This window comes from Corvus kubaryi, unplaced genomic scaffold (assembly GCF_017639235.1).
Source record: "Corvus kubaryi isolate FWS band 111438036 unplaced genomic scaffold, C.kubaryi_AGA036_p1.0 37398, whole genome shotgun sequence".
Taxonomy (NCBI): Eukaryota; Metazoa; Chordata; class Aves; order Passeriformes; family Corvidae; genus Corvus; species Corvus kubaryi.
In genome coordinates, this window is record NW_024581137.1 from 49,151,753 (window position 1) to 49,177,915 (window position 26,163).

At 41.3% G+C, this 26,163-nt stretch overlaps 1 protein-coding gene across 3 annotated transcripts in view; it reads right to left on the reverse strand.

Annotated features, from left to right (window-relative positions):
- Positions 1–6,324: 6,324 nt before the first annotated feature.
- ZMYND11 (zinc finger MYND-type containing 11) overlaps positions 6,325–26,163 on the reverse strand; it is a 105,550-nt gene continuing 85,711 nt past the window's right edge. For all 3 annotated transcript variants that reach the window (XM_042042813.1, XM_042042812.1, XM_042042811.1), the window contains 11 exons: positions 25,414–25,491; positions 24,923–25,015; positions 23,365–23,452; positions 22,191–22,246; positions 21,331–21,408; positions 20,687–20,805; positions 18,630–18,837; positions 16,715–16,783; positions 14,611–14,883; positions 13,353–13,538; positions 6,325–8,731 (listed from right to left, as the gene is read on the reverse strand). In XM_042042813.1, coding sequence (XP_041898747.1) covers positions 8,609–8,731; positions 13,353–13,538; positions 14,611–14,883; positions 16,715–16,783; positions 18,630–18,837; positions 20,687–20,805; positions 21,331–21,408; positions 22,191–22,246; positions 23,365–23,452; positions 24,923–25,015; positions 25,414–25,491 — 1,371 coding nt within the window. In that variant the 3' untranslated portion in view covers positions 6,325–8,608. The remainder of the gene's footprint in view (positions 8,732–13,352; positions 13,539–14,610; positions 14,884–16,714; positions 16,784–18,629; positions 18,838–20,686; positions 20,806–21,330; positions 21,409–22,190; positions 22,247–23,364; positions 23,453–24,922; positions 25,016–25,413; positions 25,492–26,163) is intronic.

Consider the following 26,163-nt stretch of genomic DNA (forward strand, 5'->3'; position numbering starts at 1 on the left):
TACTTTGTTTTATTGGAAGAAATTTTTGCTTTAAAACTGAGATTTGAAAAGGAAAAAGAAAAAAAGTAACCAGATTCTACATGGTGAAAGTAGAAATTAATCATTTTGTTTGGGGATAAAATATAAAATAATATATTGTTAATTTTTTTAAAACATAAATGTATGGGGTTTTTTTACATCTGGAGTGCTCCATTTGGTAGTCCACATTCCCAAAAGCTCTCTCTCACCTTACCATGATTTAGGGTTCTCCTTTTCATGGTTTTCCTTGTCTCTTTTGTGGGGTATCACCTTAAAGCTGGTACAAAAACCATCTAAGCTTTGCCTCATTTGTGCTGCACCTGGCTGAGGTCAACATCTCTGAAGCAGCAGCTCCCCCTTTCTTACACAGCAGAACAGGATCAGGCCATCTCTGCACCTTCTGGCATCATCCTGACACTGGGAACTGCATGGCATTTCAAATTCCCTCAGGTTCACTAAGCAGGTCGTGCTGCATCATGCCAGTCAAAGTCAGTGCTCTTTACCTTTTTCTGGTCTGCACAAACAAGATTTCTTCAAAGCCAAAGCACTGTTGTATATTCTCTATGATGCACATGGGGCCAGTGGGGGGCAGGGGGGGGAAGTCTTTTCCCTGGGAGCCCACAACACAGCTAATAATAATTTTTTTTAATGATCGCCAAATCTTCTACAGCAATGGCCAGTTAATGGGCAGATCCTAAAGGCACAAAGCTGATCTTGTTTTAATTTTGTGCTTTGGTAGATTGAGGCTCATAGGCATGTGGAGAGTAGCTGGAGGAGGAGACAAAGCTGATGGAATCTTCACAGGAAGTGGCTTCCAAGTGTGACTGGCAGCACATGGGAAAGGTTTGGAGATGCCAGAAGAGGCACCAAGAGCTGTACTGAGCTATCAGGATAAACACACCAGTGCAGGAAGCCACAAATGAAGGGCAGTTTTAGGAAAAATATTTGTGTAGAAGAGGAGGCCAGGAAAGAGAAGATTGTGCACATGGAAGTAAAGATCAAGCAGTTGAGACAATCTAAACCTGTGGCATCGGGCGCCCAATTTTAGGGGCCTCCTAGGGGAGTGCACTTCAATCAGGAAGCTCCAATGTTGGGACTCACGTCGCTGCTCTTAGCCCTGGATTCTGACTGGAGGCTTGGGTGACCTGCCCCTGTTGGACTGAGCCAAGGGCTCTGCAGGAAGACTCAAGAGAGGAGGTGTATAGAGGTAGAAGGACAGACCTGTGCAAGGCAAGGACAGAGTTTATCCCAGCCCCAACGGTCTGGGAAACTAAAAAAGAACCAGATCTGTATCAGGTAAGTGGCAGGACTGAAGAACAGAAACTGGGAGAAAACAAGAATAGGAAAAGCAGCTGCATGCAAGAAGAAAATAATGTTTCCATGAAGCCAGGTCGGGAGAGGAGTATGGCATGGCTAGTATTCACAGAGCAGCAGGAGACGAGAATTTGAGCCAACAACTGCCCAAAGGAAGTGAGTGGCTGAGGAGGTACAAAGGAATTAAACTTTCCATTGCAGCCACATGTACTCATTAGCATTTCTAGGATGCCTCTCCCAAACATTTGGGTTTGGATACTTTCCTGAAATCCACAGGAGAATTTTTTTTGCACACCCCCCCTCTCTCCTAACCACAAGTAGCTGCGAGCTGGGATGGGGCTGCACCCTCGTGTGCCTTTGCAGGGTCTCTGCGTGGCTCAGTCCGGGCTGGCTGCTGCAGGGGCAGGGGTGGACTTGCACAGCCTGAAAAACTCTCTGGCTGCCTGGGCAGGCACTGGGCATCCACCATGGAAACCCACAGCTCACCCTGCCAGTCCAGGGTGCAGGGCCACAAAAACTGAATGGGAATGTTTAAGTTCTTCTCTCACAGCTCTTTGGTTAGCAAAGAGAAAGAACTGTGGTCTCAGCTATAATTTTTTTTTTTCCTTCAAAGGAGGGAAGTATTTTTTCATCTTGGAGCAAAGCCTTTTTACAGTACAAGAGGTTTTTAACTGCTGTTTTAAGCAGTAATAAAATGGCTATTAGAGATCACTCTGTTATGAAAATTTTCTAACAAACCCCATGTTTTCTTAAGTGAAAACTTCCATTAAAAACTCCCATTTCCAGTGGATCACCTAACAGGCTGTAGCCTTGCTCCAAACTGGTCTGACTGCATTTTGCTATGCCTGCATGAGGCACGTGTGCTGTCGTTGCACTTTAGTTACAACTACCAGCACCATTTATTTCTCCAGCACGATAAAGCCAGTGCATCTGCAGGAGAGACACAAAGTCAGGATGCAACCTGTCAGTTTGGGATGTAGCAAAGTCCCGTTTTGATTTGGAAATGCTGAGCTACTGGAATAATAATAATTAGGTCTGTAATGGGATGCGGGATTCCAGACACTGCTTTTCTTCACCAAATGGTGATAGCAGTAGTTGGGAGAGGTGGAAACACTCCCTCTGCCCAGGGAGGTCCTGAGCAGGATCACAATTAGGAGAAAAAGAGGCAAATTCTGGATAAGCTGTTACTAGAAGACCATAGATAGGTTCTGTCTCTGCAGATGATTCTGCACAGAGAGCGTACTTCTTCATGAGCTTTGGGCTAAGAGAAAGGCTCTGGGAGTGGATCTAGTACCAGGGGCAGAGGTCGACAGTCTGGGCTGTGCCAGGCTAAGGAGGAGCTTGGGAAGCCTGTGGCTCTTAGCCTTGAGCTCCCGCTGCTCTCTCGCTGCAGGGCCCCTGTCTGTGGCAATTGCTGCTTGTAATTGTCCGTAGCTTTCAAAGGGAGGCTCCTGCACCAGGACAAGCCCGAGGTGGCTTGGAGCTTTCTCAGTGTCTGTGGCACTTCAGGACAGATCCAGTCCCTGCAGCAGGGACCTGCTGTGGGAGCGGCCTCCTGTTCCCCTTCCGTCACCTAAATCTCAATGTCACCCCACTGACTCCAAGGCTTCCTTGCAAGTGCAGCATTGCCCCCACCCAAATTCGGCAGAGAGAGGCAGCGGGAACCCCGCTGGTGGGAAGAGCTGAGCAGTGCTGGGCTCTGGCTCGGCGTCCAGCGCCGAGTCCCAACAGCTCGGCCAGCATGGAGCAGCTCCCTGCTGTGGCAGCCCCTGGCACTGGGGAGCCCAGGGTTCAAATGCTGCCGGCTCCAGCATCAGTGGGAAAACAGAAGCAATTGCATGGCTGAGCTGCACATCTTGCGTTTCTTCGGGGCAAAACTAAAAGGCTTTCTAGCCCTTGTGGTCTTTATGGACTTGTGAAAAGATAGGAAAAGGCTCTGTCACTCAGTCAAGCGTTGTGTCAGCCAAAGAAATTCTCTCTCCAGCACGTAATCCACGCATGGCAGAGTTTCTGGCCATGCTTTTCCTGGAAGGAGCCAGTGTTGCTGCTCCTTGGCGAGGCTGAGCTGCAGGGCTGGCAGCAGGGGATGTCCCTGCCCATGCCCTGGGCTTTGTTCTGCTCCCTCCTCAGGCACAGCTGACCCACACAGCTCCTATGCCTCCCAATGAGGACAGTGAGCAGGATGCCCCAACTGGCTGAGGCATAGAGGTGTGGCCCAAGCCACGCAAAACCCTCTTTCCTGGTGACAGGGACTCAAAGAGCTGCTGTGTGCAAGTCACCGAGTCTCTTTTCACTTTTAATGAAACCATTTTTCACATTGAAGGCTCTATTACAAGGGACAAAAGCACATTGCTGTGGCCAAGCATGGTGGGATCATGGCTCAAAACTGGCCCATGCTCCCATGGGAGCATGAGCAGGGGAGAAGCGGAGGTGGAATGTGGCAGCAAGTGGGGCCCCAAGCTGCCTACAGTGGCTGTTTGCCAAAGATACCTTTCCTGTTAATGAAGTAGTTAAAAATCAAAGTGCTCTGGCTTTATTAACAAACATTATTTTCTGCTGCAGAAGTCCTTTCCCAAACACTACTAAAGCATTTTGTGTAACCAGATTCACAGCATCTTCTGATGCAGAACTCAGTTTATTTTTAGGTATCTCTCTAGGGTAAATCCTATTTCCATTGAAGCTTCACACCAGCTTACTTTTCACTCAGTGAGTTTACAGCAGCTGGCCAGTGGCTTTGTAAACAAACACATCACTCTGCCTTTTATCATGGAGTGTTCTTGCTCTCTTGGCATTCCTTCTGAATAATCTTCAATTATCAGTTTCCTTCTATGTACAAATTATCTACAAAGTAGATGCTGCGCTTAATTTCAGCCTCTTCATTGCTGTTTGCCACGCCTGAAGGGATGAAACATCCCTTCTATACCTCACTCGTGACTCCAGGGTCAAGGGGCTGGAGAGGTCCTGGGGCAGGCATGGCCATGGGGAGCAGGAGGGACAATGTAGAGTTAATTTTTTCTTGGTTCTCTTTCTTTTTCTGATTTTACAATTTTGAACATCTAGTAACCAGCATTTCTTTTACAAAGAGCGTTACTCAGAGCCTATCATACTTTTGAGCCTTTTGACATCTGGAAATAGGTTTTATTAAGGATAAACTATGGGGCTTGGAAGATCCAAGATAGTTGGTTTTATTCCTTTTACATTACCTATAATCATTTCCCACTTAACCCCAAAAATATTCTAGTATTCTCACAAATGGATGGACCTTTCTGCTTGCAGTTGCATTTTCTTAACGTGAAACAACACAAGAAGGGCCTCTTTGGTTTAGATACCCCCCGCCTCAATTTGATTTATGAAAGCATTTGAGAAGTATATGCACAGATCACATATGTACTCTCACTCAGGGAAGCTAAAATTGACAGGGTGGCCCCTAACTACCAGTAACAAATCCCAAACATATTTCACATACTTGGTCATTTAAGACTGTGAAAGGCAAACAAGCCATGAGCTGGGCAGCTCACTCCACCTAAAGGAAGCAGGAGGCAGAAACCACAGCTTCTCCTTATTATAATAAAGGAATAGCCAGAGTTTAAAAAAACAATAAAAATTAAAAAATTAATAGTAATAACAATGTTAATAATAGGAAAAGCCAACGATAAGTCTTTCAGACTGATGCTCTAGGAGCACTGCCTGCAGCGGTGATGCTGCAGGAACTCAGAGAAACCCTCACTCACCCTGAGATTCCTGATGGAAGGAAACTTGCAGAGTTGGGGCAGTGCAAGGACAATTCTCCTCCTCTGCTCTGCCAGCTGGCAGTGACAGGGCCCAGTGTGGGACAGTGGTGGAGTACAGCAGGTCACAGACAATCCATGTTACACAATGCAGGTGGGAGGCTGCCTTGGCACATCCAGAGATCTGTTTGATCCTGATGCTGGCACCACTGCTGTCACCTGAACTGGCAAATGCACATGGGGAGAGGAATGGAGGAGCATTTGCACTGAGGATTTCTGCCATTGGAGTGCTGATGAGCTTGGAGAGTGACTGCAGTCATCAAAAAAGGGGAATGCCCTGGGAGGGGAGCTGAAGGGAGATGCTGCTTATTCCTGATCCTGCTTTACCAGCTTACGTGATTGGCTGTGCTGGCTGTTGACATTTAATTGAGTTTCATCAAGATGAAGGAATAAAATTTGGCTCGTGTAAGAACAGAACTGTTTGGATTGTGAAATAATAAAAGAGACTTAGAGGGATCCCTTAGGACTTGAAGGTCTTTCCAGGTCTTAATTTCCATAGGGAAATTCTTAATTGCCATACTGAAACCAACTCCCAGTGTCCCTCCTGCAGCCCTGAAGTCCCAGTGGAGCTCCAGGATGACCCACTCTGCCTTTGGCTTGTCCCCACGTGGCCCTTTCTCTTGGGTGGCCGCAGGATGTGCTCCTTGGGCCCTTGGCTCCCTCGGGCACCTCACTGGCAGCGTTGTGGCGAGTGAGGGACTGAGCTGCTCAGGGCTCAGCAGGAGAAACCCCACTGCACTCAGGTGAAGCTGAGCTCATGCAGCCCCTCCAGAGGGAATTACTTCATTGATAAAACACACAACAGGCGCAGGCTCAGGGCTGGTGACCGGGTGAGGGCGGAGGCAGAGTGGGGCCTCTGGTGAGGGGAAGCACAGGGCAAGGCAGGGCTGAGCCCCAGCCTGGCTGCTGCCAGTGCAGGATCTGGCTTTAAAACCAGGACTTGATGGGCGCAACCCCCAGGGGCTGCTGGCTCTGCATGGGCTGAAAAGATTCCCTGTTGGTGCTGTTAAGCCATGTTAAGTGCTGAAGCCCTTGCATGGCCCTGCCAGCTCCCCTCGAGTCAGGAACAAGGTTCCTGGGAGTTCAGGCCCAGCTCCCCACGCACAGCCCCGGTCTCGCTTGGTACAAGTACTAACAGCAGCCTCATGCCTGCCCACCCCAGGATGTGAGGACAACTGGCCAAAATCAACACAGATACTTTCAATGAGGTTTTTTTAAATACATTTATTAACCAATGTTAACACATTAAATGACTCTATATATTGCTAGTCAGAGCAGCTTACAAAATGCCAGAATGCATCATAAACTGGACAGCCACAATGAATAATTACAATGTGCATAGTGGCTAAGCTCAACACTTTATTATAGCTTTATGATTTGCAGAAAAATTAATTTTAAATCATGATTCCTAAAACAATCAATTGTAATTTTACCTAAAACTTATACAAAACCAGGCCACAATCTTTTTTTTTTTGTTTTGTTTTTTTTCTTTAAAACACACAGTTTTCACGCTGTAGTAACTTGGAAATGTGCAACCGTGTCAACAGAGACAAAAAAGCCAAAGTAACACGAATCTTACTTTCATGCAGCTATCAGTTAAATATTACATATTCTGGAATGATTTTACACCAAAAATATTTTCACAATAACTTGCTTTCATAGGGGTGGATCGAAGTTTTGGAACTTGTAAAGTAATCAAACAAGATTGATTTTTAGTTGTGAAGTGTTTTACAGTCACAACACAGAGGCGACAAAAGTTAATTACACATTTATCAGGCAATAATGTAGCTGTGGTAATACAAGTTACCATCTACTTACTATTTTTTCCAATCAACTTACCACTTAATTTCTGCAACATATTGGGCATTATTTGGCGGTATATAGTCAATTAACTTATATCACCACTGTAAGTAAAAAAGGTCAGGATTTCAGTGGTAGTTCACAGAAGTCTTAGTTATATTTTTGTCTTTACAATGACCCTGACAAATCCTAGAGAAAACTTTTTAAAAGGCTTTCCTCCTGATTCTTCAGCTTCCATCGTTCCATCATGTAATTGCTTTCAATAAATATCAAAGATCTAAATAAATATTTACAAATTATTCCTCTAACTTCTCAAAAAATAGCTGGATGATTAATGGGCATATGACTCAGTCTAAGACCAATCTTTGAAAAAAACTAAAATGTGGAGACACTTTAAAAGAAAAGCTATTTAAGTAAGCTTTACATCTATTTAAAAAATTGTCTCTGAACATGGATGCAATTCATATATCTATATATAAAACAAACAAAAAGAAAATCATTTTTCAACTATCGATCCATTCCTATTGGTAATGCTTCTTAATCCAGACATTCCGCAAAATACAGACTTTTTACAAATCACAGCATCTTTAATACAAGAAAATTAACATGCATTATTCTTCATTCTGAGTACAGTGATGGAGCTCATTATTAGGCAATGACCCATTACTACAAACATAACGGCTTCTGTGAAACTTAAGTGCTTTTTCTCCTTTTATTATCAAGTTATGATGGACCAGGTGACACCAGATAAGAGGTGGTCAAATGATGTTGAATTGGGGAGGCTGAAGGGGGGCGCAAAAAAGTAATTTGTATGCCTCCAAATTCCGAGTAGGAATAAAGGTAGTTGGGTTTTTTTGTTTGTTTGTTTTTGTTTGGGTTTTTTTGGCTTTTCTTATTCTTGTTACAAGCACTCATGTTAGAACAAAAATGAAATGTGCAAACTTCAAAATTTAAATATTCATTTTTCTCTAAGATCCAGCTCAGTAAAAGATTACCCCAGTTCCCTGTGATTTTAAACTACAAGATCAAAGCTAATATTTTGTTATAAAAGTTATATATTGAAAAGAAATAATGAAAATAAAACACAGTTGGGAAATATTTAAGAAAAAATACGCAGGACTAGCACCTGCTGTGTCAACCCTGTTCCCTAAATTCAATCATGTACCCACTGGTATAACCAATAGATAATGCCTTTAAACAGTAAAATTAAGCTGAACAAAACCAGCTCAACAAGGTTAAGAAATAAATGTTACATCAAGGTAGTATGCTTTGTTTTTCTGAAACAGTTCCGTACTTTTTACATTCAGATCTAGTTTTTAAATGTTCCTTTTGTTAAACTTGCATCATTTTTTTGTTTTTAGATCTGCTGTTTTTAAAGATTAAAATATCTGTAAAACCTAAAAATGTCTTAAAATTTGCTGAAAATGCAACAAATCCTCTAGTTTAAAATTATTTGCAGTAACCTGCTCCCACAGATGTTCAATTTATTCTGCCGACAAAATTTTGGAGGAGCATTTTTAACAGAAGACTGAAATTACTGTGCAAAATTTCTTTTACCAAAAGTGTTTAAAGGCTGGTGCAAAATGGGAAGCAAATTCTAAACAATTTTGGCTTTTCTTGGAAACAAAAACCGCTGTGTCTGAGAATAGCAATCATCGGGGTGCTGCTCTAGGGGAGGAGTAACTCTTTCATCTTTTCCTGCGGCAGGTACGTTTGTGTTCGGCATGCCAGTGCTCCTGCTGACACTTGATGGAGCAGTAGGAAGTGTTCCAGCAGCAGTGGTACATGGCCTCCTCTTCACAGTTGTAGCACTGGGGAGAACAAACAAGATGGGATTATCCCCCTGGCAGGATCCCTCCTCACCAGCTCACCAGCGTTCCCCCAGCCCTGCACACATCAGCATGTGAGGGCATTTTTCACACATGCTGAGTGAAGCAGCAATCTTCAGCACATCCGCACAATGCCTTCCTATTTTCCACAGTCTGGATTACTGCTTTTCAAAAAATCATCTCTTGCTTAAGGAAACTCATGTCTCAGAATGGTGGACTGACGTTTTTCAGCCACATAGCCCAGGAACCTCTTTTACCCTACATTTGTGTAATAACACCCTGATCTACGTCTTCAAAGGCTACAATAAATCAGCAGGAGCTGCTGGCGTGAGCAGGCTCTACACAGGCTGGAAAAATTGGTGTTTCTGAGGATTCTTTGTAAGCCTGACCTGGCCAGAGGTTGCTGGGGAAGATCCTTTCGGTCTAGAAAATCTCAAAAGTCACAACAATAACATCCCAGGAGTGAAGAATTATTGGTTTGTTATAGCCCATCTGGGGTCAGCCTGCAAGGAGGCTGCTGTCACTGGGGTTTGCTGACTGCCAGGCAGCACTGCCACCTCCTGAAGGGAAAACCTTGTGCTACTTCAGTGCTACTGAGCAGATCAAGAAAGTGTTTTTACCTCCAAGTCTTACATAAAACCAAGAAGGCCTGTTGTACACAGATTGGCTGCCTGGGCTTGTGTCCTTTGTTGTGCCTGCCAGGACTGCACAAAACTCCTCAAAGAAAGATGCTGCACAGCCCGTGATTTATGCAGAGTTACTTGGTTCTGGGGAAAGCTGCAGCAAAGATGATTGCTACCTTGGAACACACAGAAGGCCCACAGCTTTCTGGTAGCTGGAAGAGCTACTTGGAAAATAGCCCTTTGGCTTCTGAGGAACTAAGAAAGGGAATGCAACGTGCTGGTTAGCACTATGGGTGGCCATCAAGGAGGTACAGCACCCACACAGGCAGTGTGTGTGCCCTGTCTTCAGGTGGGTTTATGCCCCTTGAGGGAATGCTGCAAAAGCATTAACTGTCATTTTGACAAAATTCTATAAAGCAAGGTGGCATTGCTATGAAAGGTACCATTTATACTTCTGCATCTTGGAGAGCCAGCTTCTAACAACATCAGATTTGTCTTTCGGAATTTGGTCTGCTCAAAATCAGAAAGTATCTTTAGGAATCCAGTCTGAAATGCTTATTATGTGATGGGGAACAGGGGGAGGGATACCACACAGTCTGTGCAGGCTGCTATCAAACCACAGAATAACACACAATTTACTTTTTATGTTCTGTCTAGCTACAGCTTTGCTAATAAAACAGGGAATTACAAAAAAACCAAACCCAACTGCCTCAAAAGAAAAACCACAACAACCCCCACTACTGAAAGACAGGTCCAAGAAAGCCAACATTTACATTGGCTAAACTGATACCCATTTATTTACATCAGCAATAAAGGGACTGCCCTAGCTGTGTGAGAAGGGAACCTCTCCATTTTCCTTTCATAATTTAGCTCCTGAGAAGTTTATTTGTAAAAATGTCTGCAAACAAGTGTCCTCTCAAGAGCTATTTTCCTGGTTTTTCATGTTTCTGGCGGCCCACAAGCCTGTGGGAGCCATTAGGATCATCTGCTGGAAAGATGCAGGGAACAGCTGTGTCTCTCCATTATGTACAGCATGGGCCTCAGCCCAGAGACCAAATTCACATCTGCTGGCTTGGAGAGATCAAAAAATGCTACGACAGGAGAGGACAACTGATCTGTGGGTCCTGCACTTCCCTTTACATATGCTGGCCATAAGTGTGGGATGTAAATCTCCACTTAGAAAAGGAAAATAGTGTCATCTGTGCTGGTACCAGCACATGTGGCACTGAAGGCAAAATGCCAGCTAGCCTCAGGCATCCTCTTTTCTTTTCCTCTTTCTAAACATTATCAATCACTTGGGGTTTTGTTTTAGACAGTGCACATCACAGACAATGCTCATTCACTTAAAGACCACCTGTTGCAAGTTAAAATAAATATATGTGTAAATAAATTTGAAAGAGAAAAAAGTTAAAAGCTATCTATAGAAATGACCTATGCACCAATTTAAATAAGGCTTATACACAAATAAAAGAACTTGGAGAAACTAAAACAGAAACATTAAGACCAGCACTCCAGCCTGCACCCTGGAGGCCATCGAGCTGCATAACCTCATTATTGTTATTCCTGTCTTTACATTTCTTCCTTTTGTTTGCTATTTACTTGAGGTATCTGTATAAAACCCAAATTTTCTGGAGGTGTAAAAATGAAATTGGGCTAAGCCAAGGGTATTGTGACCAGCTAGAGAAAGAGGAACTGTTATTCTTTAACTATGCATTAGTCTCCTGAGGGCTGGAAGCACATCTTCTCATGTCCCTGTATACCACCAGCAAAATGATCCCTTCATCCCAACTGGACTTTTTTTTAGGTATGAGAAAAAGACAAATATAGTGCGAATAATAGCAGCTGTATTCCCAAGCCTAGACATCAGCATTACACAAAACCAGAGGTCTCTGCTCCTAATTAAAAAGCAAAGCCACCAAAACTCATTTAGTATGTGAGTTAATTACATGAGATTTTGGTAAGGAGGTATCATTATAATAGCAGCATACAAGTGCAGTACTACACACCAGGGACTGTCATTAGTGTCACTGAAGGAAGAATCACTGGGGAGTTGTGTAATTGGACCAAGTCCAGCTGCCTGGGGCTGTGTGTTGGCAGGCAGATCCATCAGCTTGAATGCAGAGGTGTTTATCCTGACCCTCCCTCTCCTGCCACATGCAAACCAGCTGCCTGCATGATGCCTTCATTTAGGGTGGTGATTGACGGATAGTTCGAGGCCACAGAAATAGGCAAGACTGTCAAACACTCTATCTTTTGATTGTTTTGCTCAGTAGAGAGGCTTTATGCCCTTGTTAATAAACTCAGTGATGTGGTATCAGGGCACTCTCTGATTAGTCTGAAGGATATGTAAAGGCACATTGGAGCAGATAAAAGTAAGTCCAGTCAATCTCTTTAGAAAATTCTGCCTTCAAAACCACCAAAAAGCAGCTAGAGCTAAGAGTCCAGTCTCACAATCAAGTTATTGTGCCTGAGTTACTGCATGTCAGTGGAATGGTGACAATGGTTCACATGTGTGCTCTTCACTTGTGACAACAGAGCTAATTTGACATATTCTGTAGTGGGCAAAGGCAATTCCATTTCCCTCTCCAGTGCGACAGGTGAGCACATGCACACAGGCACCAGCAGCTGGTGACACACTGAACACAGTAACTTGATCAAGTCAGAGTCATAAATAACTTCTCTGGTCAGCAGAGACAGGTAGACAGGGAGGAATCCTCTTATTTACAGAGACCCAAGCATTGCAGCATCATAACACCCACAGTAAAATCTCCGTGAGGAACAGAAATAAAGACTCTACAGGAGTTCTGGCATGTGAAGTAATTCTTCTCTTTCCAAAAACCAACTGTGATAGTCAGCAACTGACTGTCTCGCCCGAGTATTTTTTCCACTCTTCTCCAGAGCAGAGTTTTCCCTGCAGGGACCATCGTTTCATGTAAGCACAGGGACTAATGAGGCTGAGCAGCAGCAAAACAGCCCTTCATAGCAGAAGGCAAATGGGGCTGCAGGGGGCTGGCAGGACTGGCTGTCCCTTGGCTTGTGCCATCTCCTGGAGGCTCCCACTCCTTCCCAGCCCCACCAGTGCTACAATCCTGTGCCCACCCCTCTGTGTGTTACAGACAGCTGTCACAGTGCTGTGTGACTTCCTGAGCAATGGCTTTCACTCCCCTGTTCTGTGAAAATTAGCACAGAAATAGCGGAGTCTGTGTGTGTGCCAGGTCCTGGCTCCTGAGCAGAGTGGTTTCCACCTGCACTCTGCTCCTGGAAAGCAGCACAGTTTATGGTGCTTGCAGTGTTTGGCTAGGTGGTGTACAGTCATGCGGGAGAACACACTTCCAGCCTGAGAAAACATGAGCCACAATGCAAATAAAACCAGGGAAAAGTTTGTGGCATGTAATAGAACACTAAGTTAGATGTGTATTTTCATGTTTCTAAAGGGCAGAGCAACATGGTTTTTGTAGTCGATGCTGAAGATTCGCACTGAAGATCTGAGCGAGGGAGAGGAATACATTTCAGAATGTCATGTCTTAAATACAAAAGAATATAAAAGAGCTGTAGAAAAAGCAAGGAGAGGAAAAGGCCAAAAGGATATCACTAATAGCCTTATTAGCAGGGGAATACAAATTGATGCAGCCATATATTGTACCCTCTGAGGCCTCAAGATCAAAGGAATGTGAACATAATGCAAAACATGTCTTCTATGGAGTAAAACTGCATATAGAAAAAAATATTTTTGATACTAAGATCTGATTGGACTCTAGAAGATGTTGCTGTTAACACTAACAAATTAAGATGGAAAGTAATCAGAATATCAAGTTGAAATCTGGAGAAAATTTGAAACAGTAATATGAAGGAGAAAGCCTTAATACTGGAAGAGCAGTGGAAGAGCAGTGCAGTTAAAAACAAGGAAGAAATCCCCTTCAACTGGCCTGAAGGATGCATTATACATTTGCACTTACTGGTGATAAATTTTGGACACTTACCCACTGCTTCTTCTTGGTCTGGGAAATCAGTTGCTTGTGCTGGCCTGCTAGTTTCTTAATTTCTTCTAAAAATTCTTCTTTGCACTTCTCCTTTACCTGCTTACATTTTCTGTCCATCTCTCCTTGTGCGTTGGCCACAGCTTTATTTACAGCCTGCCTTTTCTCTTCTTCCATCTCTGTACGCAGCTGCCAAAGACAAGTCAGCAAAACAAGTCAGGGGACAGCTATTGGAATTGAAAGTGTCTTATTTAAACCTCTACTCTTTAAACCTCTATTACTGATACAGGTGGAGGTCACCTAATTGGAGATTTCTCCTATTTAGGAAATAAAAATTTCTCAGTTAGAACAAAATTAGATTTTATCAAATAAAAATGTCACTGTATTTCTACTCTGCTAGGCATCTACAATAAGCTAAGTAAGTTCTATGCATATTTGCTCAATGATCAGTTTACAAATTTATGAATTTCTCTTAAAAAAAGATTTTGTTTCTTCCAAATCTACAACTGCATATAAATCTATAGCAAGTGCACAATGGAAAATACAAAATTGAACATCCCTGAGTTCATTAAGAGGTACCTTTAAGTATTCATTGTCAGTGAGGTTCCTTTGCCCTTGCTCAGGTATCTAAACCTTTGGTGTCTTAATCCTACAGGATTAACACTTGAACTCCCTAGGTTCATTTCACAGTCCTTCATGCAGAAGGAAATTAATCTTATTTTAAGACAGGTACTTAAGAGAGGTCAGACAAATCATCCTCCAAATTGTCCTGCTCTCTCCAGCCAAAGGTGACCAGGTCAAGTTTAAGACATTGAATTTTAAACAGGTTATTATTAGATAAGAAAATTCAAACAAATTTCAGTGACCCTATTTGATCTTTAGGTTAGAAGATTGACAAAAGAAGAATTATTTATGACTAGCAGTTAAACAATGACATTGTTTAGAATCACACTTACAATGGAGAGAAAGGCTTTGGAAACAGATACTCATGAATGAACAATTAGTTTCAGTTTTGGACCACAAACTGATTTCAGTGGACAAGAATCAAAAAAAGTCAAGAGTTTTCTGTTTAAAGTAGGCTTGTTGGTATAGAAATGGTCTAAAAAAGCAATAATGGAGAGTATTTTTATGTAGTCTCTTTGGAAAAGGTTTTTTATTCATTTTGGTAAGAGCAGTTGTTAAAAAAATAGAAAAGAATGTGAAAAAATCCCCAAAATCCCTTCTCAACCCTCAAGTGTAGGTGCTGTTCAACAAGTGTTACCTTTTCCACTGCCTCTCGCACAACTCTCTCAGTTTCTCTTTTGTGATCAGCTTTCATCCTGTCCTTGAAATCGTTAAAGATTTTGGTGTATTTGTCATGGCACATGTTCTGACACACTCCATCATTACTGGTCTGGGTGCTCCGATGCAGCATTTTTGGAGAAGAGGCACTTAACTTCTTGGTCTGAGTTGAGACTGAAACTTTTTCAATGGGCTGAGGCATTGTGGGAATTTCCTGGCTTGAACTTACTGCTTCAGTTTCAGGTTCTGGCTCCTGCAGAGAAAGAACAAACTTGTAAAACAGATATCAAAATAGAAAAAGTCAACCTGTTAACTGTTCAGTTCCCCCTGAAGGAAAAATGTTACATGAATAATATCAGTGTAATTAATGTGAAAGGTGTCTGTTGAAGACCTGTAGTGCTAATGGGATGTGGGATCCCTGTGGAAAACCAGCTTGAGAGTGGGTAGGCTCTTGGGTCAGGCTTTTCTGACTTCAGCCTGGAGCCCTCCAAAAGGAAGCACACCAATGGCCTCAGGATGCCACACTCCCCAGCCTCACCTCCCCAAAAGTATGACAAACCTCAGAGGCTATGCTGACCCCTTGGGATTACTAGAGATCTGCTAGAGATACTTTTCCCCACAATATTCTGCCTAAAGAGACTGTAGTTGCATAGCCAAGGCTCCTGAATTGTTTTGGCAAACTCTGGGCTTCCCCTGGCCCAGCAGGCTCCACTGGAGTCTGTAATATTCCACTGATTCCATAGAACTGCTGCAAAGATTGATTAGTACTTCAAAGGTCCTTTGAAGATGAAAGGCTAATGAGAGTCTACGTCTTGCTTCCAATAATATAGAACTAGACTTGGATGACCACAGAAGCTCTATATAATTACACAATTATCAAGAAAGAAGTCACAGTTACTGCAGTGTACTGTACTGAATTTAGCTGCCTGTGCTATTACCCTGTATCACCAATTGCTCCTGCTCTTTAGAACAGATCGAAGTTACACTCCTGGAATCACTTATTGCTATTTGAAGTGTCTCAAGACACAAACAATAATTTTTTTTTTTTCAAGTGAGATGTTTGAATGCTCATTTTACAGTGCAGAGACAAAGCCTTGCTCAGGACTAGACTTTGTGCCTGTCTGTGTGATGAAGCATTGCTCACACCATTCAAAAGGCTGACTGTGTATTCCCTTTTGCAATCAATTACTCTCTAAGAGGTCACTGTGATTGACTTCTGGATCACTGATCAGAGCTAAGAAGGCAAATGTTAAGACATAAATATATGAAGCAAATTACAGCATTCGCTTGACAGAAAACACAATAAGAATGGTGAGACATCCTCCTGTAATCTCCCTATCTTGCACTCAAACACAGTTTGTGCCCCAGGGAGCACAGACTGTGTCACTGCCTCCATCAACAAAGCTGCCTCCTACGGGGTCAGGTACAAGGGGGGGGCAGGTGCCCAGGAATTACGAGTGGCCACGTCTGTGTTCCAGCCACCACAGGGAGCTCTGGTGCTACAGTACCTGCACCCTCCTCTGCAATGGCACCCCGAGTCCTCTTGCAAGGAATGGACATATGTGCAAATTTTTCTTAGCATTACTCCTGCAGCTGGAACAAGGCCAGGAAAAAGTCCTTGACGGTTCGGAACAGATTTACGGCTCTCTCTCTAAGTGCCCCCTTGTGTACACGCGCAATAACGCAGCCCTTGGTTCCCTGATGCTGGCATGTGCAAGCGGGATAAACAGAGAAGCCCCATAGACAAAGTGGATACGGTAGTTCATAAACTTTACAGTCTGGATTGCACTTACTAATTTCTGCTGTTTATGGACTTACTGATAGCCTGAATTTGTTATTAAAAAAGAAATGTTGTAAGCTGACTTCCTTTATTCACAATACAGAATGTTCCCATGATGACACACATTACTTACGTGTGGGAGGCACAATTACATTTGTTAGCAAGGAGGACCAAGTGTGGGGCTGGAACTTCCAAGACTAATGTAAAATCAGTAAAAGGTGACTGAAACTGAAGGTGTGTCTATTAAAATTTCAGACTTTTTGTACTTGTTATCTCTACAAACACAATCATTTAGGTCACTCACTTCTTTTTTGAGTTCCATACTCTGGTTACGTCGTCCTTTCTTTGCTCTTGGTTCCTGAGTAACCTTCAGCTGTGAACATTAAGAAAAGCATATTGAATCAATCCAAAAACCAGTTCATGTAAGCGGCTTTCATTGTAACATGACCAATGTGCCCTTTATTTGTGATTATTTGCAATTTTTAAGGTATCAAATAGAAAGTTTAATTAAATGTTCTTAAATGAGAAGTGTACACATTAGACTTTCTATGTTATCACTGATGACTATGAATGCACAAAGGAACAAAATTAATGAACAAGTTCTAATATTTAATATGCATTTGCTAAAATATTCTTAACCATTCCTTTCTTCATTTCACACACAAGCTCAAACACTCGTTTTCTGAGATATTCTTGTATCAGTGACCCATACTTAGAAATCAGATCTTGTTTGATGCCAGAAAACAGCAGTGATTGTAAAGCAAATGTAAGTATGTAAATATGGTAAGAACATCCAGACTGGATTATAACTGGAGGGGTATGGAACTTAATGCTTTAGAGTAAAAGTCACTCTCACAATAGAAACAAGGATGAGATCTAAGTTGATGGTAATTATCTTACGGTGCTTGTAGAGAAGTTCTTACGCCTGCTTTTGAAGCATGCAGTACTAGCTAGTGTTAGTAACAGGATACTGCAGACTACAGCAGAACAGTGAGTTTGATGGCTACTCTTGTGTTCCTTTATCTGGGAAACCAGTAAAACAGGTATAAGCATTTGCCAAGTGAAGGATGAACAGATGGCATCGAAGAGAAAATACATAAACAGACACTTCAGACCCTGCGACTGACACTTCTGAAAAAAATGTGAAAATACCACTGTTATCTTTTATTTGTGACCATTTTCCTGTTTTACCACAGGCTGTTGAATGACTGCACACAAGACTTTAAACAAAGGGGCTACAAAGGGTTAGCTAAGCAAACTAGGCTTAAAAACCCTACAACCACTTTGATAAGGAACAACCTCCCACTACAACATACAGTTTTATAAACTTTTAATTTTTTAGTTCCAAATTGGGTGATAGACCTGTTTGACAAAAGGACAAAGGAAGAGGGTCAAAATACACCGATTTTTTTTTTAATACAGACTTAGAGAAAGGATAGTGGTTTTAAATGAGAAAAGATGCTGCCAGGGAAAGGGCTGCCAAAAATACAGAGAAGCCTCCTACAAACTATGAAAACCTTACTGCCAAGTCACTAGTAGTGAACATATAATACCCTCTTGGACGATGAATGACTAGTAAAGATCAGCTATGATAAGGGAATTTCCATATGGAAATACAAGGTTTTGGATCTTGGCTGTTTGTTCCCTTTGTTACAAACAATGCAATTTTTCTTGTTTTGCAGAATTATTTTTAATGACTTTAATCTTGCTGGTCACATGGTCCCCAAGTGCAACGTTTGCACCTAACTTTAGTTGGATCTGCTGAAAATGTCACAGCTGGTGTTACTCATGGATCTGAAAGCAGGACAGAGTCCAAAGTGAACATACTCCAGCTGTGAAAAGGCTGAGCAGCTACAGGGCTGGCCCTTGACAGGGCTCCAAGAAGGCAGTGTTGCAGTCCATCTGATATCTGTGACATTTGACTTGACCATTCCTATTTAACTTTAGAAATCTTGATCTGTCTCATCAAGGTGCTGTTAAGGTGACAAACACTTTGAAACTTCCCAAAGGTCATCCAAGAAACTGAGGAAAGAGGAAAATCTGTATTCTTGCTATTACTGAGCTACAAAACAGAGAGACAATAAGCCTTTGAACCCTCTTGTCATCACAAAACTGCAGACAGCACACAAGGCTAATTTAATAGCACATTAATCAAAAATATATCATCTTCGTACTCTTTAATGAATGGCCCTGATTGCTAATATTGTAGCAGCACTCACTTGCTCATTGCTAGTGGAAGAGATACTCGACTCTGCCTCCTCTTCCCCTTTGTCCTCATTCTTTGATTTCCAGAATCTCCCCTCACGAAGAAAACGCTGGTGCAGTTCCAGCTCATCACAGGCCTTCTTCCATCCCATACTGCGTTTCACGTGCAGCCGGTGGATGTTAACTGTGATATCTTGAATGTTTTCAGAGGGGATCCAGGCCCTTTTGAATACACAGTACAGACAGGTTCAGAAACATTAAATAATACAGGTGAAGGATCCTGACCTGAGAAACTGACTTCAAAAGCAGTTTTTCACAATGGCCGATCACTGACAATTCCTTTTTACTTTGATTTCTTTTTTTAAACTCAACACACTCGAAAAAAAATGGACTGCATACTGTTAGACATTTTTGTTATTATAAATACTTGTTAGCTGTGGGTGCTATGGCTAAAAGTCTCCCTCATTTTTGATGAGCCACAAACCTTCCCCAGTACCATCTCTTACCTGCTCTCTTGCTAAATGCCCTGAGTCAGACACAGAAACAGTTTTGATCGGAGGTTCATATGCTAATCCAATTTAGCTCTTGACCTCCTTGCTAAAACTGTCAAGGAATGTACCAACTCATCACCTGGAATAGAGACATTTTGCAGCCTGGGCCCCTGTCTATCAGGACTGAACTTTTGTGGGGACTGTCATGTTTCTTTGGACTGAATTCATGCCAGTGACTTGGTTCCAAAGTTACTTTGTCCTCTTAAATATGTTCCGAGAGTCCTCAGAGAGGAAGATGGGCAGGTCTTGACATTTTGAAAGTTATACCAAGCACCAAGCTTGAACATTGAAGATATAGGGTCAGTGCCATGCACACCTGCCTAACAGATTAAATAATCAACAAATTATATGTTTGTGAACAGATTCTTTATTCTTGCAATATAAATTTAATTTCAGTGAAGACAAAGAAACAATGCCAATTTACACCAGCCAAGAATTTGGCCTTTTGTCCAAGTCCAGCACAGCAATGGCACTCTAGTTAAACATCCTTTGCCTTTTGTATAGCACACATTTAAGAAGTTGCAAGCACCTCATCCCACAGGTGCCAGGTTACTTTATTAAGTAGTTTTAAACTGTGTGAACTCAAAGCAAAAGATTACTAAAGAAATAAACTGCATTTGTAAACACATTCAAGGTAAAAACCTTTCTGTGACTGAGGCACCAGTAAAGATCCTTTGCTCACTTTATGACTATTAGAAAGTCTTGGTAGTTCATATAACATGTGAAAAGATGTTATATACTGTGAAAGTTACACTGAAAGCAATTTAAATAAACAGTCTCCTAAAACACTGTTACGGAATTGTCTAGGCCCTTTTGGGGTGCACCAAAATATACCACCTCCCAACAACCATGAATTACTTTGGAAATGTTTCCTGTCCTCACATTATAGGCACATAAATGAAACATTAAAAAAAAACCAAACAACAGTACATCCACTGTAACACTGCTACAAACTTCCCCAAATGGTGAACAACCAACTGGAGAGAGAACCAAAAGCTGATCTCTAGGAGTTAAGTTTCCAATGTAAAGAGTGATTCTCTGAAATTGCAAACTGGCTCCCAGCAGGAGGCCTGTCAATGTTCTAGCAGTGAGACACAAACATTTGTGATATATATCATGGTACTAAACCACAAAATTGCAGTGCCTCAGCTCAAATGAGAAACTGCACAAAGTCAATACTGCCGGTAGAAGGAGAACATTTCTGCCAATTTTCACCTTGGCCTGGATTATCAGGCTGCCACCCATGTGAAGCTGGGCAAGTGAAGCTGAAGTTCACTTACTGTCTTTAATTAAAATGGCATTGAGGAACATCCTTCTGGCAACTGTGGAAAGAGAATCTCTGAGCCATTTGGACACTTCACATGTGTTAGACTGAACTTTAAATTTTCTGAAACCATTATGGGAAAGCATTCAGTATTTCTAATGCTGGCAACAAGCTGAGCCAGGATTTACAACATGATAGATGAGATAAATTCTTTAATATTGTTTGTAAAAAGCAGCACATGGAATTAATAAATTACCTTTGGTGGTGATGGCCAAAAAAGCGGACATCAACTTGATTGTCCTCTTTCTGCATGACTTTGGCTGGCCAAAACCCAAAGCCTTTCATTTTGGCCCAAACCAACTCATGATTAGGTATCTGGGAAAAAAGTTGGATTTATTAGTGGATATGAAATATTCTGCTGTAATACTATGCTAGTACCTTAAAAATATGGTTACTGTTTGTGTCTAGTGCTTTTTTCATGTTTATCTTCTTACAATACATTTCCTTGTTAGAGATATTGCTTGTATCAAAGTAAAAAAACCCCAAAACAACAAAGTCTGAAAAGGGTATAACTGTCTATTGAAAACAGAGATCTTAAGCAGACTAAAAATTAACATGTCTTTTTAGCTTCATTCAGGAGCAAAATTTTAGTTCTGTAAGCTCCTTATTTTCTTGTGAAACTGTTGTAACTGGCTGATACCCAAATTTTATAACCTATATTGTTACAGCTTTGAACTTCAATCAACACTTCACTTGTGCAAAATATCCAGGCTTACAGAGTCTTAACTATGCCTTTGAAACAAGCCCCCTGAAGTGGAATATTCAGTGCATTAATGACACCAAAACTGCAGGCTTTTATACAGAAAAGCAAACAAATAAAAATCTGTGTCAGCAACATACACAAGGATAGCAGAACCAATTGTCAGGTCGCGCATTTGACAAATAGAAACAGTTCTTGCAAAGCTGCAGTTCATCTAGCTGAAAAACAAAAGAAGGTAAATAAGCAAAAAAAATCCTATTTATGTGATTTCAGTAGCATCCCTCTCCCTTTAGCAGTAAAATTTTTCAGCCCTGCTTGGTAATTTGGTGGAGTTACTTCCGTCCATGCAAACTAAAGGTGTGAAACTGAGGTGGGATGTGAGAGGCTGAAAGACAACCTGAAGAAACATTCTTCATGTTTCAGAAAACCCAGGCAGAGGGAGAAGACTAATTGACATATTAATCATCTATTATAGATGAAATGCAAAGAATAGTTCTTAAAATTCATCAAATATTTAAAGTACATTGTGAGAGAAGTAATTCAACTGTACAAAAGGAGAAAGTGTGCCAGCTCCTCAGCTGTATTTTTTGGTGTCCTCTGAATGTGGAGAAATGTTTTGATGCCAATTACAGAGTTTAGTAGGAATCTCACCTCAGGTTCAATTTGTATTAGTAAGTACAATTATTTCTAGTCCAAATATGTATTACCTGATTATTTTCAAAATTAAAATTTGAATATCAGTGTTTTTAAAATTACAATCTAGTTGCAAAAAAAAACCCCCAGCAAAACCCCAACAACAACTACAACTGCAAAACCCAACCAACCAACAAAAAAAAACTGAAGAAAAAGAAAAAGGAATTCTCGATCAGCTGCTACAGAGTCAGGAAAAAATTTATAATTCAATTGCACACCTTTTTTTGTAATATGAAGAATAATTTCTTAGATTCTGAAATGAAAATCAAGTATCTTAACTACATCTTGGTTACTTGGTAGTACTTACTTCATGGCAGGTGTCTTTGTAAAGCATCCTTGCTATATCAGCTTGTTCACTGTCCGCTATAAATTAAAAATAGATGGTATAAACAATCACAGTATGATCACAGTGCTCACAAAGATTTGCAGCTGTCATTGCTGTGACTTTCATGCTATAATTGTCGTGCTTAAGAAGACAAAACATAATTTAATCACTTGGACAGCCCTTCCATTTAAAATTTTCTAACATTCAGTTCAGTATTTGTTTTCTGTGTCATATTTATATTCAACAATACTGCTTTTACACCGAACAATACAAGCACACATCTGAGGAGGAGCAGCAGTAGGGAGACACAGTTGCTCTTAATATGGATTCAGTCTCTTTCTCTGCTTGTGTCTTAATGACACACTGCAGTTGTCCTAAAACATGGCCCTCTGCTCTCTGCTCTGAGTGATGCTTCACAGACTGTTTATCACTGAATCTCCCTTTACACCCATGTATTCCTCTCCTGCCATATTCACATCTTTCCCCACCAGCCACAGTGTGAATCTCCTGGGGCTGCAAACAGACTGGTGCCACCCTCCTCCCAGTCTCCCTGATGGGGAGGCCACGTCTGCAGGGGAGAGCCACATTCTTCCTGAAATGATGGCTCTGGAAAACAGGACCTGGCTACAGCTTCTGAGATGGTGGTGGTGTTTTTTGACTTCCAATCAGTCGCTCATTACCTTCCCAGTGCCTGTCAGCTTCTCCGATGGCTGTACCTTCACACTGCACCAGCAGCACACTTCTGGTGTGGATGTAGCTATATTTGCTGTCACAATATGGCAGATATTGCCCAAAAGTAAAAGAAATATGTCTATAGTACATGTTTCTGCTGACACAGCAGAGAAACCCTACTGTACCCTAGGACAACATATGTATATTGGCAAAAATCTGCAGTATAGACTGACTTAGGACTTTCTGAAGAAGGAACAGGATGGCAAAGGTGTAAATTCCCACTAAGAGGTTTAGCCAGGGAGGATGAAAATAGTTCTGTAGTAGGTGGGCCAGAAAAGACCCTTATGCACTTTGATTTTTAAAGGCTTTCAAATGACTTAATTCATACTTAAGACTATCTAATACCAAATTCAATCCTGAACTTGTGAGTTTCCTACAAATAAAGACGAATCAAACAAGGCAAGCAGTAAATGTAGTATTTTACCTCCATAGAAAATCACCGTGTTGTGTAGAAGAAGTTGAGCATCTGCTTTGAACTCCTCATAACTCCTGTACTTTCCTTCATTTACTTTCTACACAAAAGAAAACACAAGACTGTGAGAAAACTCTTAAAAGTGCTGTACCTGTTTATGCAGAGAAGCTTTCACAGAAATCTGCATTATGCAACACAGATCAGACACTGCCTTTCCTGCATACAAAAGGAATACTTACAACTCTTTGACATGGTTTGTTAGTACCAGAGCACTGGCTGAACTTTTTGCAATGGTTCCTTTATGCAACGCTCAGAAGTAAAATAGATTCTTTAATACTTCACCAAGTTTAAAAAAGATTTTCCTGGTTGTAACAAGCTGAATCTGGAGTAGCTTCAGCATAAGGTGTGGCCCAGAACATTTGTTCAAACTGAAATATGTTCCCTGAGGTGAACATTTTGTACCTTAAAATATCAGCTAGTTTCAAATCAATGTTGACTGCCTTTAAACGTCCAAGATCTTCGGTTGACAGTCAGTGCTTTCTGATGCAAGCTGATTGTCCCAGTCTTCCAAACTCATAACAAATGCCTACATGGAGCCATGCAATTCATTTTCCTAGTATGGCCTTTTGTCCAATAAGGAATGCAACATTTTCAGTTGTGCTCTCTCAAGAACATCTATGACAACTGCAATCATCAAACAAAACAACATCAGCTTATAGAATGCTATCAAGGCCAAAAGACCTTCTGTGGAAGCAGCAGAAGTTGACAGAGTGAAAGGAAGGCCTGACCTATTTTCAGGCCCAACCAGTGTTGCCAGCACTTCTAGACAGGCAGCAGTGCTGGTGTCCAAAACTGTCAGTGAAGCTATTGTTTATGCATGCATTTTAATAATAAAACAAAGGCTCTTCACATCTGTGGTTGTAAAGGGCAAGATATACCACAGCACTGCATAGCAATCCAGTTGCAGGAATGAGTAAAGATGAGTATGCTGTTCATTATGGTCATGTGCAGTTGATTTATATGAGTCATGATCAGACCTTTGGTTCAGAAAAAAGGGACAAAATATTTATTAGTACTTTATTTTTGGAACAATTAATGCAAAACAAATGTTTTGGGTGAGTCTGGTTTTTCATGATGAACAAAATGATTGGTTCTTTATGAATCATTTGGATGTTTATAAAGCTGACACCTACACAAGGGCATAATGACTGAAATTGGAATATGGTCAAGAACATTGGGCCAGAGATGCAAACATAGGCACTTGAGTCTCGTTGATTTAGTTAAACAGTACTTTCTCTAAGATTTTAGCTACCTGCAGCTCCTAGTAAAACTTTAGCACAAAAAAGAATTGAGGATATTCTGTGTCTGAAAACTAGGCACCACTCAAAATGGTTTTACTTGGTAACATATTTATGAGGAAAAGTTTGAAATGTTAAGCTTCCATATCCAATGCTGGATACAATACTGAAATACTCATCATAAAGAGAATTAAATAGGATTAGGACTTTTTAGACCTTCACTGTTAAAAGACACAAAACCAGTGTGTAATTTAGAAAGCAAGTCACTCTACCTCCTGTATAGTAGGAACATCAACAGCTGAGTGCACCAGCCTTCGATACATTGGGTGTTTGTTGTCCTTCCCTTTCTTGTTTAGATCTATAGCCTGAAAGGACCACGAGACAGTGTTTATTATTGCATTAAGAATCTGCTTAAAACACATAAAAGAAGATTAGAAAATGCAATAGTTTGGCATATTTCAGGTGGGGACTACATAAGGGCAAACTGGGGATCACAACCCATGAGATTACGTGTGTCTCAAACCTGAAAAATGTCCATGTCAGAGGAACCACAGGCCCATGGCATAACCTGCTCCTGTCAGGGCGATACTGATCCGAGCCATGGCGCCTGATAAGTGTATGTGGAAACACACACTGCTTGTGACACAAGAAATAAAACCCACCCTCTTGCAGCCCTCCTCCCTGCACAGTCACACTTGAGCAACCACAATGACCCTCCACAGTGCAGCACAACACTGAATAAACCTCCTTGTCTCACACTCACCCGCTCCTTCATACGAGACACTATGAATCGCAAGTATGTGCTCATCTCTTGTTTACTTGTGTTTTTCTTCTTGATACTCTGCCAAAGAAAAACAGGATCATATTATTATTTTAAACTTGACTTCAAAATCCAGCCAATAAACATTTTCTCTGCATTAACACTTAATTTGAAAAGGTAACTTTGAATCACATAAAACACTATTTCTTAGGGAAAATCTTTTCTGGGAAATTAGTAACATTAACACGCCACAACAACTATATGTGTTGCTTTGAATTATGTCTGGGCTGAGAACTTCAGCTACAGAAAAATCACAAGTTTTATTTCCACTTGTATCCATAATAATTTGTCAAAACCTCTCATAAAAAAAGTGCCTAATTAGAATAAAGCAATGAAGAAAGGCATTTTAGGGAGCAGCTTAAAATTTATTTAATGGTCTTTTCATTAGCAAGCCATTAATAATTTTAGTAAAATAAAAAATAATTTTTAAAATAATATCCTGTACCATCTAAAAATTATGTGCTTACTAAGCAAAATGACACCATCTGGGAGGAAGTCTAATTGGCTCTAGCCAGTAGAAACTCAGAGCACTTTTTACTGCTCAAGAAACATAGCAGTTTGGGATTTTTGTGGTTCTTCCTTAATAAAATTTAATCTGGATTCTGGAACACAGATGACTACTTTTTAGCAGTTCAAGATCCAGAGTTTTTGCCTCTCATCTTAGACTAGTATAGAGACTTAACCCCACCCTTC